At 24.0% G+C, this 15,223-nt stretch overlaps 1 protein-coding gene across 5 annotated transcripts in view; it reads right to left on the bottom strand.

The window, feature by feature from the left end:
* The window catches only part of LOC129616078 (guanine nucleotide exchange factor DBS-like), a 71,818-nt gene that overhangs the window by 44,816 nt on the left and 11,779 nt on the right, over positions 1 to 15,223 (bottom strand). For all 5 annotated transcript variants that reach the window (XR_008697512.1, XR_008697511.1, XR_008697513.1 and 2 more), the window contains exon 12: positions 10,059 to 10,229. Coding sequence is in view for 2 of the 5 variants with exons in the window: in XM_055531547.1 (XP_055387522.1) it covers positions 10,059 to 10,229 (171 nt within the window). In the remaining 3 variants the exon portion in view is untranslated. The remainder of the gene's footprint in view (positions 1 to 10,058; positions 10,230 to 15,223) is intronic.

The raw sequence follows: 15,223 nt of genomic DNA, 5'->3' as shown, positions 1-15,223 counted from the left end.
TCAATTTTCTTAAATATGTAAGCATTACCTAATTAACCATGTAATTCAACTATTACAATAACTAAATGGGTGGTTTCGGATAAACAACATATGATCTGTGTCAAAACGCAAGGTTACGTTCGGTTCAGTTATGATGCGTTACGTCATGACAGGTTACATATTATATACGTATGTTATACAATAGGTTAAGTATTACGCTATGTGCTAGGTTACGTGTTACGTTACATTTCACGATACGTGTTACGTTACGTGCAGCGCTACGTTTGTGTTGCATTTCATACTACATTATGTGTTACGTTTAGGTGTTATATTACGTGAGAGTAACAACGCACCACAACCCAAGAGATGCATCTATCGTGTCTCCTTTCCCCTTCCTTCTAATTTCACCTATGACAACTAAAGTATTCCTTCTAGACCTATTTTTCTGTCAAATCCAAGTATCTTGCAATGATCGACTTCTCGCAGCTGTCTTACTGAGTGAAAGCAACCACCCAGAGACATTACGGTTACGGTACGTTGCGTTATGTTAGGATTCTTTTAGTTATTTTTCTCCAAACAGTATGCAATAACATTTCATTTCATAATACAAATTTTGAGATTAGCGTGAATATAGTAGTACAATTGTTTTTAATTACTCAAAGAACAGATGTTACTTTTTGAACATCTGGTTTGTTCTAACTTGATTTATTCTTCCTATTTCAGTAAATCTTATAAAAATAAATTCAATTTCCTTAAATACTAATTTTTTCGTCCTCTTAAACACACACGCGACTTTAATGTTTTTTAGTCATTTTGGAAGTGAAAAAAAATATTTACAACCATTAATTTGGAATGTGATACTTCTTACTTCAACTATAGTTTGATTTACTGATATTTCTGTTAAAATATAAGAGTTTATAACAAAAAAAAAGAAAATAACAGAAAATTAATTGACCTTGCTTTAGGCTTAAACCATAATATTATGAATTATAAAATTTAATATAACAAAATGTATTAATTTTCAAATATTCACATACGAGCGACTAAACTAATAAATATTAATTCTGAATTTAAAACATTATTCAAAAGCATTACGCTTTAATTCCTCTTGATAAAGCAATCATATATATTTGCCTCGGGGGTGCTTCGCTTTAATTTATATATTTTGTTTTTTAAAATTATACAGAATTAAGAAATCAAATGATTATTATTATCACACTCCCATACGGTATATGTAATCGTAGACAATTTATGACATAAAAAATAATTTATGAAAAAAAGTTAACACCATGGTTAATCTATAAACATAAGTATATATATTATGGTCAGTTAACAAGATAGGAAACTTGTTTAAATGATGTTACAGTAAAATATTTTTCATTTAATTCAATAAGGAAAGCATAAAAGTTAAATATTAAGGAAAAATCATTTATTAAATAACATTAAAAATATTATGAAGAATAAATAAATAAATACATTTTTCCTTGTAACAATAGGATTCAAAATAAATAATGGCTACATTTAGGTGATTAATTTAGTAGAAACTTACTTTGCCTCTATATTTTTTAAATTAAAACGAATAGAGTCAAGTAATGTCAAAGTAAAGTTTAATAAAATTTCCCTAAATATATTTAGGCTCTAAACGCAAATCTCACTTATTAAAATCAAATGTGAGTTATTTCAAATAATCGACTTTTCGTTACCATTAATATCCTAGAGTGAGCAAGAAAGTCATTTACAACGTCAACTAATTTTTTGTCTGAGAGGAAAATTACATGTTAATTAAAAGGATGAGCTTTGCGAGAAGACCGTCAAATATGAGGTAAAGTGTTATATACTTATGTGAAAAGTTAAAATTTTAACCTTCTGATATTTCAAATTTAAATAGAAAACAAAATAATTTCTTTATCAGGTAGAAATGTTTCACACCAAAGGATAACGTGGAGCTTTACAGCTCTTCAAGATACCGTGAGTGAATGGGATTTCACCACAACTCCTGCAGCGGGAGCTGGAACAAATTATATCTTTCTTAATAAGAATATTTAGTAGCAACTTAGCTCTCGAATACGTCCCGGAGTTTCGACAGATGACCATGATTGTGATCATTTCCAAAGTCAGTAGGACGGACATGGTGTTCAAGTCATTCAGATTGATTAGTCTAACTATATATAACAGCCATACTCGACTTAATAATTAAGTTTCTTTGAATTCTTTACGATTGCTGTTCTTTTATAAAATTTCGTTTTATATTGTACATGAAAAAAACAAATGTACATGAACTGCTAAAACTAAAATCTCTGTATGTATTTGAGAGTAATTTTTAAAAAATTTTAATTCTTTTCAAAATAAAATCCTTTTTAAGATTATTTTTCTCACCTAAATAATATTTTCCTCTATAAATATTAAAAATTATTGTTGATTTTAAATCATTGTATAAAATTCTCAATATGACATTACAAAATAAATTGATATTGAACCAATTTATATATATATATATATGTACATACGTACATTCATCTTCAGGAAAACAAAAAATATAAATATTTATTTATGTAATGAAAATATTTAATTAATAATTGGTTTGAAAAAGAAAATGAATATTCGTACAAAACTTCACGGAAATTTTTTCCACACATCATGTTTTATACAAAAAAAAAAAATGCTATGTACTTGAACGCATAGCGAGTGCACTACCTATACCAAGTAAAATTGAATAATATATTTTATGATTTATATAAAATTAATCTAAATTTTCCAGTTATACATGTATCTAATTTTTATTTTTTCTATTAAATGGTCTATCAACATAATTATATAACATTTTTCCTCCCATTTACTTAAGAAGAGTTATTTTTTTTGTTGATAAATTAGCCGCATTCAGTATAACCGCTTAATTGTCACCTTTAAAAGGAAACTTATGAATGAACAAGTTACTTATAATATAGTCAGACAGTTTAAATATAGTAACTTTTTACAGTTTTTTGTATAGGAATAATTTTAATTTTATAAAGTTATACAATAAAAAAATTTAATATGAAAAGTGAGAGTAGAAAATATTTTATGAAAATAATTCAGGAAAATTTTTTTAATTTTTTACGTGTATATAAGCAGACACACTCCTGATTGTAGGTGATATTTTTAATTATCTTGGTGGGTGATGTTTTCTTCTATATGCGCACTCAATGATGATTTATATTTTATTTTTGCATTTATAAAATAGATAAAAATTTATGGTAAAAAAAAATAATAATAAAAAGAAAATTAATTTTGCATACTTGTCTTCTTCTTCTTCTTCATGGTAAATTATTTAAAAAAATTTTCAATTTTAATAATTTTAAAAAAATTTTTCTTAAAATAATTTTTATTTTGATGCTTTGGTTATGACGTGTTAATGTCCAAAATTTTGAAAAATTATTATTTACATGCACTTGTAATTGTGTTTTACACATAAATATATTATAAGAGAAATTTCCAATTGCAAATATTGTTATACAAATAAAATATGCTAAAATATTAAATTAGTTTTATTATGTAAATAAGAAACGAATATATGATAAGTATAACAGAAAATTAATTCATTGTTTGGCAATAAAATAATATTTTGAATAGCTTGAAAGATTTGGTAATTGATTAACATAAAATTGAAAATTAAAAAGTAATCAACTGTTTTTGGCATTAATGCATTTCGGATTATTTCTTCCCTAGCTCCCGCTTCACTCCTAGGAAGAATTTAGTGCTTGTGTATAATGTATATCATTGATAACTCTGCCCCAATATCGTATGTCATTGGTTTTTAACTAGATAGGTGAAAATAGCCTCGCGTAGTATTATATTTATATTAAATATTTAAGGTTATTGTTATATAGGGGCTCGAAACCGAGAAATAACCACGGAATCATTGAGCAGATTTGCCGAAAATTTTAATTTTAATATCAATCAAAACTATAGCTTTTATAAGGAAATTTTAAATTTTAGAATAAAAAATTCAAACTAATCTTAAACTAAATCCTTTTTTGTTTTAACTACTGAGCTCAGTTTTATGAAAATAATTGAAAGAATTCAGAAAAAAAAACTATCTAATTCAGATGATTTTAGTTATTATTTTGAAAATTAATCAAAATATTCAATGTGATGTGAGTGTGTTATTAAATTAGACATCTGTATTTTACTCTCTAATATAAACATGTAATTAAAACCTCTTAAAACTTTTAAGTCATTAAATCCTATTAAAATTTTAGAAATTTTTTTTTTACAACCATACAAATCTTATAAATTCAAAACTAAATGCGTCTTGAACTATAAATTTTCCAATATAAAATACCTAAAATTAAATTTTGTTAAATCATAAATTAAAATTTTTGAAAACTTTAATTATTCATAAATAATAAAAAATATTTCAAATAAATTTTAAGTAAAGTGAACTTTATATATAATTTTCAAAGATTTTCAAAGAAATGGCTGCTATTAAAATACATATATCATAAAAAATAAGTGTTCCCTATGAATATCACAATAATAACATATTATAATTTTAAAAATAAGTAAAATAAAAATTTGGGAAATAAAATATTAGAAATATTTATTAAAAATAGAAGTAAAATAATTTTCATGGTGCTACTAAACACTGCAAAAACTCAATATTTGCTCTATACGATATATTAATTGCTATTTAAAATAAACATTATGCAAACTGCTGTAATATTGTAGTAATTTTTGATGACAATTCAAAAGTTTGCCCTAATTTTCTTTTAGATTTATTGAGACTATACTGAATATGAATTTATTTTTTTTTAAATTTCAATTTCAAAATTTATTCTACTATTTTATTAAAAATTTTATGTGAAATTTCCCAAATAATTTTAAAAAATTCCAATTAAAATAGTAATATATCGTAGATAATACAAAAATGAATATATTCCAAAGGGTTTCAAAATTTAAGACTGTATTAAATGTGTTATACAACATTTTATTAATTGTACTAATTATTAATTTAATTAATGATAATTGAATACACAAAAAAGGATGAAATCTTTAAAATTATTCATAAATAAAATTAATTAACTCAAATCTCATATAACATTATCGAATATATTAGTTTATTTTTGTTGATAATTTCTTTACAGTCCCAGTACATGATGCACACATTGTATACATGATGTATGCTTTGAATTTGCCCTAAATTTACAATGCAATATAATTAGATTTTGTAAAAAAGGAACTCTCAAATTTTATAAAACATTTGAATTTAAAAGTATTATACAAAAACTCTCAAAATACACGAAATTTTATAACTTTATTACAGAATCTTTGTACGCCTAATTGTAGTAAATTTAGATTATTTTCAATTCAAAAATACAATTATATATGTAGGTAAAAACTTTCTCTGGGAAGAGATGAATCTATTATTTATTTGCATAAAAAAAACATAAAAGAAAAATTGTTTAAATTTTTTAAAAAGAGATGCGATTTTCTCATTGTTTTTTTTGATTTCATGAGAATAATTATTAGATTTTTACCTTTTTTTCAAAATTAAGTAAATATAAATACTGCAATAATGTAAAACTAAGATAGAAAACAAATACTTTATATATATGTACATAAATGTTATTGTAAAAACAAATTATAAAAGTATGATTTATATAAGAAATAATAGATAATTTCACTTTTAATTCATATCTGGAAATTCTCATTGAAGGCATAAAACAAAATGAAGCAAAAATATGTCACAATATAATGCTGGTTTTATTTTGTTCAACACAAAAAAAACAACAACGGTTGCATACTAAAAAATAAGAAAATAAAAAATAAGTAGTAGTAGTAGTTATTAAAAATCATAATAACAATAATTTATAATAGTAGTTATAGAGTTAGTAACAATACATTTATACCCATATAAATAACTATTCTTCTTCATATAATTAATTTATTAAACCCTACACGATTTGTATAGAAATTATTATTATGTACAACGATTATTATAATCTTAATTTACTCTATACAATTTTAATGACTTGGTATTATAATAATAAAATTTCATTTGATATCAAAATTTTATATATACTTAATTTTCCGGCAAATGGACCATGAAACTGTTCATTGATATGACGATGTTCAAATAAAATTGTAACAGTAGTTGTTTACATATTCGAAAAAAATCTAAGATTAAATATAACACTAAAGTCTGATGACTGTTTACATATCAGACTGAAATTATCTGACGACGCTCAGATTTAACGTCAAAATTTACTAATTTTGCTACGAAAGTTATAGCCAAAATAAAAATCAGTCGACTGTTATTCAAAACTTTCAAAAAAAAATTAACTGTCACCATTTAACTTTTAAAAAATCTAACAGTAAGTCTGACAAGAATAGAGTAATTTTTATTATTGGCCGTAAGACAAAATCTGATAACAAGGGTTAGAATACGACAAAAAATCGTACATTTTGTCGTATACATATGTACAACTAGTAACAAACGAAAGCATATGATACGAACTGTTAACGTAAATAACTATCTTTGTGATGAAGTTGTCATTTTTTATTTAGGTAATTAATATTTAGCTTATTAAAAATCAACTTTTTTATCGAAAAATATTTTTCCTGACACAATTCATTTCCAGTTGAATAAATTTGTTTGCAAATAAAATTGTTATACTTTTTTAAATGTTGCAGTATAGACTCAGTATTATCGTCAATGGTACTATACGTATATCTACTTCAGTTTTAGAAAACAAACAATAATGAAGTTGTAAAAATCCGAGCCTGAAAATGTGTGGCAAAGTGACAAATAATAAAGTTGGGTCAAACCAATGGTTTGTATTGTAGCACTTTTCCCTTCAACAAGTGAAAATTCTGCTTTTAAATACAGTCTATGTATACCTATCACACTATAAAAATTATTTTCATTCATATACAAAACTATTACTAGGATTGCATATATTTAGGATGACGCATATATGCAGTCTTTGAAATAAAGCAAAAATTAACATAAAAAGGGGTTAACATAATGCTCGATTTTAAGGGTTAATTGTGTGAGTTAAGAAAAATAATTATATTTTTTAGTGTCACGAAATTTACCGTTAGCTTTTTGCGTTTATAAAAATTTGGAAAAGCTTGCGGTTTCGGAAATATAGGGTGTCAAAAATTCAAATTTTACGATTTTCAAGAGGTGATAACTTGAGAGGGGGTGGAGATGGAAAAAAAATTTCTTGTAACGAAATGAACTATTTGTTAATGTCTAAAAGCCCCTAAAATTTCAAAGTTCTAGAATATAGGATCTAGAAGAAAAACGACATCAAAAATTTGGAAAAAAAGGACTTTAGATAACGGTAAATTTCAACGGCCATTTTGTTTTTCTAAAGTTTAACTATAGTATACCGCGCTAGGGGAAGCAAGCCGCTGCCTTTCTGCGTTTGCAAAATTTCAAAAATACTTATGGTTTCATTGCAACAAATATTTAAAAAAGGCCATTTTTAGGGTTTTTGGGGGGTATAACTTCTAGAGGGGGGGAGATAGGTAAAAATTTTGTTCTACGAAAATAAGTTTCCAGTAAAGATCTATGTATATATAAAATTTCAGCTTTCTATCTTCAAGGGTGTAGAAGTTTTGTAAACAGACACACGGACGGACGGACGGACGGACGGACGGACGGACGGACGGACGGACGGACGGACGGACGGACGGACAGAGTGAAACTAATAAGCACTTTTTTCAAAAAATTTTTTGGAAAAGTGCTAAAAACAAAAATAAAATTCAAATGGCAACAAATTAATTTTCCATTAAAATTCATTCACTTAAGTAAATTCGTTTTTAAATTTCAAGCTAATATAAAATATACTGTCAAACATCGACTTTCACAACATATGGTTACAAGCAAACATAGAATTTCCTTAATTTTATTCAAAATTTCACGATTATTATAAAATAATAAACAAATTGGGAAATAATAGTGAATTCGAATTAAAAATAGAATTTTAATTATAAAATAAAAAAAAATGAATTTTTGTGAAGTGTAAATGTACTCTCCAATATATCCCAATATAAACTGTAATAACCCAATAACCCGTAAGCTTTGCCAATTTTGCTTTACATTTTTTTTGTATTATTGTTCACTTTTTTCGTGTTTTTTTGTTTTTTTTTTTTTAATTCGGCATATTAGAAAATATTTAAAACTTTCGATTTTATTGTTACACTGAACTTTTTATGTGGGTACAACAGGCAAAAACAAAAAAAAAAAACATGAAAGCAAAATAACATTTATGACAAATAAAGCAAAAAAAAAGTTAGCAAAAGCGAAGGAAAAAAAAACAAAAGCCAAAAAAATAATTATTGCTTTGTTTTTATTATATAATAAAAAAATAATCACAAAACAAGAAAGAAAAAACCCCAGCACATTTCTAATTTGAATAAATTAAAAACTAAAACAATAAATACAATTAAATTTTTTACAAAACTAATTGAATCAAAAAGTTTTGTTAAGTAAGGCCAAAAAATAATAAAAAATTGTCACTTTCATATACAAAAAAAACAAAAGCTGATGTGATCAGCATATAATCAACCATAAAGTGTATGTTCTCTTTTAGCCAATGTGTTGCACAAGATTATAAAAAAGCCTATTAAAAATTTCTTTCAAATTTCAAGAAATTTCATCAATTAGTTCTTTAGATATTGTAAAATTTAGTTCCTTAGACAAAATCGGCCGATATGATAAAGAATGTAAATCCGATCTCCGAACCCTGATGTTTCCAAAAAATTTATATGTCCATTATTTTAAAACTCTGCATTTAAATATTGAATTCCATGGAAATTAATTGATTATTCCTTTTAACATACGTAAAAATGCAAATTAGACTCATAGTAAAAGTCCAGTCGCTAATACAGGATTCTAAAAATTAGGTGGATTCTTTTACTATCGGACGAAGCTTATATATAAGATTTTAAGAAAATTTGCTGAATATGCTCTTAAAAATGATTAAAAATGTAAAATAAAAGAGCCTAAACCTAAATATATCTTAAATGTCAATTAATCCGTAACATATAGTTAAAGTAAAATCATATGTATATAAATTTTCGTCAAAATTGGTTTAGTCGAACTTGAAACACACGCATGCTTACACAGACCGACAAAGACATCTTTCTTAAAATAAGATTATTTAAGCTTCCCTAGCATTTCTGAAACACATTCCTGTCGAAAACTCGACATTTGAATTTTGGCCCGATCACATGACCTCCGTTATTTTATGCACTATGGTCGGTAAAAATTTAATTTAATTTTAATTAAAATGACAATAGGAATGCAGACAAATAACAATTTTTTTTTGTTTTTTTTTTGTTATATACTTGAAATGTGTCGAAAGTTAATTGTATGCTAAACAAGAAAAGAAAAAAAGAAATAGAAAATATGAACATATGTGAAGGTCTAAAATTTATTTTTAAATTAAATTGAAGAAATCAAAAAGAAAACATTTTCTTTTATTCAAGTTTAACATATAAGATAAGGGTCAATATGATTTTTGTATTGAGAATTGTTCACAATATTTATACTATGTATAACAAAGAAATAATGTTAAATTTTATATCGGTTGAAGGTGATAACAATAATTCACCCCCATGACCATTAACAAATTTTTTGGTTGACAATGGTATAAGAAGTAAAATAAATAAAATTTCAAAATTAACCTTAAAATTTTTAAAACAAATGCTACAGTTGGAAGTAAAGAAAGCTCTATTAAAAATAATTTAAAAGTAATTTAGAAGTAATACGCCACTATAACAACAGTGCCATACTAACGTAGAAGTTAGTGTGGCGCTGTTGTTGGTCACACGTAAGTGTGCAGCAAAAAATTTTGGTTTAAAATCAATGATGATAAAAAAAATTTTTATTAATTTTCCTGTCTACATATTTAATTTCATAGTTTTTGAGTTTTAGTCCCGATTTGACACTTAATTGATCATTCGTAATATCATGTTAAACAAGGATATTTTTAATTAATTTTTTTTTTTGCTCTTTTTCAACTAATCACTGTAGATCATACACTCGAACATATAATAATATGAATAAGAATATAGAAATCACTTACCTTAGGATGACTTCTACGTCGAAAATGTGGTGGAAGTCCAGGTGGTTGTAATGGTACTGCTGGTTCTGGTGTTACTGTTTGAACAGGTCTTGGTGGTTTTAAAGCTAATTTTTTTAAACTAACAATTCTTTTATCGCACATTAACGATACATCATTTAATCTTTCTAAAACCTGAAATTAATATTAACAAAACAAAAAAAAAATTAATTATAATTAGATATTTAAACAAAATTTTTTGATATACATATAACAATTACATAAATAAGTTTTGAATTAGAGTTAAAAACATTTGAAATTTGAAATTATTTTGAATTGAAATTTTTTTATTGTAATTTTATTCATATTAAAACAAATGAATTTACAAAATTATGCAATATTTTAATTTCTTTAGTAACTGTTATACTATTAAATTTTATATTTTAATTTCATTTGTATAAATTGAACAATTATATTTTAAAACTTTAAATTTGACTATTATACAAGATAATAAATAATAATAGCAAAAATTAATTTTATGAAATACGATCATTAATTATTATAGGGACAATTTTTTTTTTTTTTTGTTATACTAATTTTATTTTGGTCTACTTTCACTTACTCAATTTTTAATTATAAATTTGAATAATAAAATATGTAGCTATGTATATATAAAATTAAAAATATTTCATATTAAAGTTCATTATTGTTATACTTCATCACTAAAATAAAAGCTTAGTAATTTTGATAAGATTTTACAATACAAAACAAAAAAAAAATTTATTATAATAGAAAAATTATTTCACACGCTATTATTTATTTTGTGTTTTTTTTGACATTTATTCAAAATGACAAAAAATATGTATAACACATTGGAGATTGTATTTCTTTACTAAAATCTAAAGCATGTAAATTTTAAGGAAATCAAGAGAAACATGTTTTGTTTAATTTTGGGTGCAGATTATCGATCAAATTATTATTATTGTTATTATTATTACAGTTGATTATTATTATGGTTATTATCATTTGTGCATAATTATAACCAAAAATTTACTATACTTTGCATGATGACCGCGCATATAGATTATGTCAGATTGCAATAATCGTGTGATATTTCTTGTCTTTTAGACAAAATATTATATAGGAAAGGCCTAATATAACAAATAATATTGAAGATTGAAGATTTATGTTTATTTTAAAATGAACATAGTTTCTATTTTGATAACACTATTAAAATAATAAAATAATTTATCGTATATATGTATATATAAATCAGTTATACTTTTTAAATATACAATATAACTTTAAAATATTATGTATTCAATATACAAAAGAAATAAAGTAAGAGAGAAGAAAAAAAAACGATATAATAATAGTTAAAGTTATTCAATAGTAAAAACATAATAGGTGCAATAAAAATCTAATAAATATAAATATGACAAGATAATTTTATGAATATCCGCAAAAACATTTTTTATTAAATTTAGGTTAAAAATTACATAATTTTAGGCGAAATACGAAAATTTATATATGTACATACATAATTATGTGTATTGGCTGATATTATATTTAAATTTTATAAAATATTATAAAAATATAATTAGAATTCATTATTGACTTAAATAATCGAATTCAAATAATTAATATAACACTTAATAAAATTAGAGATGAGTTATCGGAATGACAAAGTTGTAAATTCAAAATTATTAGTTTGATCTTACAAAGGGATCTTACAATTCTTCTCTCTATAATAGTAGATGTCAAATATGTACAATTAATTCACTGTCAAACTATTATAGTTGTCAAATTATTGCATTAAATTTTAATAATTGCCAAATATAACTTAAATTCTAACCTAATATATTTGGTATTCTAAAAAAATATTTGCTAAAAATAAATTTTCATATGAAATGCAAAAAAATATGAATAATTGCCAGATAAAATTAAATTTAAATGGTTATGAAAATTAACTAAAAATTATTGACGCCCGGGCTTGACGCACTTCAAGAATTTCATTATGTTCTCCAAAGAATGGAGAAAGGAACTGATCGGAGTGAATTTTCCAGTTCAGTTCTGAAACTAATACTTGGGATGCTCATTTAACATTGTCTCTCCTTATTCCACCTGCAAAGTATAGGAAAATAGAGAGTGAGCTGTGCCGTCTCATCTTCCCTTAGACGGAGCACTACTGTGAGACTGAAGTTCTTCGAAGGGTGTTTTATGGTCTCTTTCAAGATATACAACAATATAATTTCCTAATGATTATCATAATTAAAATTGGCTACCTTCCCAAATATTTTTTGTATAATTTTTAAATTAATAAAAAAAAAAAATCACACTATCAAATTGAAGTGAAATTAAATATTTTACTTAACGTCTATACGAACTTTTATATTTGATTATTTAAATACGAATTTATATGTGAAAAAGTTTATTGACTTCAAGATCATGATCAAGTCGACAACTTCAATAAACCAAAAAAATAAATTGAATAATTTTAATTTATGCGTACACCGTACTGGCGTTGTTTTTTTATTTGATTTTTCTTTTTTTTCTCTTTAAATTTCAATATTAAGCATTTTTATTAACTTGGACATTGACTATTCATAAATTTTTTTTTTGGTAAAAATATTATTTGTTTTTTAAATTTTTTTTTTTATATTGATAATTTTTTATGAATTAATTAATTGAAATTTAATACTAAATTGTTATTACTGGCTACCGGTCAATAATCAAATTGGTATAATAAGAAGTCTGTGTAAAAATAATAAAATATTTTTCTCGATTCTAACGAATAGGATTTGTAATAAATTGATTTTTGATTGGAATTTTAGGAATAAAACTGGTTTGAAGTGACGTTAGACAAATCGGCTCAACAATTCAACAATCTCTTGAAATTTAACAGTTGAGAAATTTATTGTAATTGGTCTAGTATTTTATCTTTTTTTTTTGCAAACATTTTCCAATACTACTAAAACCCAAAAATTTAACAATTTTTGCAGTCACTAATAGTAGATATGTGTGCATATGTATGTGCATATTGAAATCGATCGTTATCTGACAAATGAAATGCAGATTCCATAATCGAAAATATAAATCAACGAAAATACAGACTAATCTGGAATTAAATTTAAAAAAACCATTGAAACCATATAGCTGAACAAGCCTGATCTATTATAGATCATTATTTTAATGAAAGAAAAACAATAGGCGAACATTTTCATTAATGACTTCAAAAATGCAGCATCAATACTATTACAATTTTGAACCAATTTTGATTGTTCAAGATATATTCAGTTTTTAAACTTAGAGAGAACGTTAGCTAACATTAGCTTTGGTTAGGTTCTTCATTTACAGTTTATAATCGAATTGCATTGCTCAATAAAATATTTTGTGACCATAAATAAATTTCTTATGCACCTATATAACCACATTTATGATAAAAATTATATTTATAATTATTATTTCATACAATCCATAAAATTATCATATAATTTTATAATCTACAATAAATTGTATATATTATTTGCGCAATTCAGTTTTTTTTCAATATAGAAAAAAAATAAAATTTAATAATATTTTTATCCTATTTTTGAATTATTACAAATAAAAATGACGTAAAGTTTCCCGTCTAACAAAATTTATTTTCGGTATTAAATTGAAATAATTTATCGTATAAGCATATAGCTGAGAATAAAATTTTAGTACTTGTATAAGGAGAGAATTAAGGTTGCATTGCAATAGATTCAAAATATAAAATGAAGCATTCATAAATATAGACATGCAATTAATCACACGTTTTTGACGTTTATGTTTTTAAAACAAATTCTGGTTATGTCATTTATACATGCATACAAACGTAACTTGTATCCCTTATGTAATAATTATTAATATTGTGAAAAAAATCAAAATTATTACCTTTTTTATGTAGAAATGACATTTTTTATTAATGATTACAAACATTTGCCCAAAGATTATATGCATTTTATTTTGTTTTTTGAATTGCAGCATTTTTAAAAAAAAAATTATTTTTTGAATATAGAAATAATAAATATGAAATTTCTACACTAACACTTTCAATTAATTTATTTAAAAAAATAAAAATTTCTTCAACTTTCTTGAAATCTTCCTTATTAATACATCGGATTGTCACCTTTTAATAGAAAATAATTTCCCATAAATTATTCGAAAAAAAAAAAAAATATTTAAAAAAAATATTTTTGACAAATTTTTTTTTTTCACTGTTTTGTTTTTACTTTAATTTTTGTTATTTTTTGTTTATTTTTTTTTTTAGATAGAGAAATTGCATAAAAAAAGAAGATGATAAAAGCGCACTCGACACGATTGATCCAATGATCTTTTCCGTTTCTAAAAAGGAAACTTTGTTTAATATTGTTCATTTGAAATTTATTACCTGGAAGAGTTTTTTATTTTTGTTTTTTTTTTTAATTTATTTTATACAATTTGGGATTTTGTCGTCAATAATATATAGATTGAAATCATATGGGAAAAAATTCGAAAAATACTAAAGAAAACAAAAAAAAAATAAAAAAACATTTTTAATCATTTTACTAAAAATAAAAGCGCAAACAAAAAAAAAAAGAGAAAGAAATAAAATTAAAAAAAAAAATGGATATAAAAAACTTTTAAACGAAATTTTCTCGACTTTCAGTGATTTCAAAATTGTAGTAATACTCTAGGTCCACAGATTATGTAATAAAATCAAAAAACTTGCAATGAAACAATCCAAAAGCTATATGGTTGCCGATGATTCTCTAAACGAAAGGACTGTGAAATATAGTCAAGGTTGTACATCCATTGGAACGTGGACAGTGAATGCTTGAAAACTAGCTTATAGCCGGAAATGGCAGGATTCCTTACTTTCCAGAGATATATACCAAAGTTTCATAACAAATATTAAAGGCCTTTTCATAAACGTTTTTAATAATATTTTGCTGAAAAATTTAAAATTACAAAATATAATTTTGAATTGAATTTAAATATTTTACTGGGATTTGATCATAAACTAAATATTTAACATGATCGCAACTGCACAACATTATTCAACGTCATAACTGTCACAGCAAACAAAATAATATTAAAGAAAACCATTTTCCAGAAATCTAGTTAAATTTAAAAATAGTTAAGATTTTCTGAATTATTCACTTTGCGAGATTTTTCTTGATTTA

This window comes from Condylostylus longicornis, unplaced genomic scaffold (genome assembly GCF_029603195.1).
Source record: "Condylostylus longicornis isolate FDR11 unplaced genomic scaffold, ASM2960319v2 ptg000162l, whole genome shotgun sequence".
NCBI classification, from domain to species: Eukaryota; Metazoa; Arthropoda; class Insecta; order Diptera; family Dolichopodidae; genus Condylostylus; species Condylostylus longicornis.
This window is presented reverse-complemented; position numbering and strand designations above follow the sequence as displayed.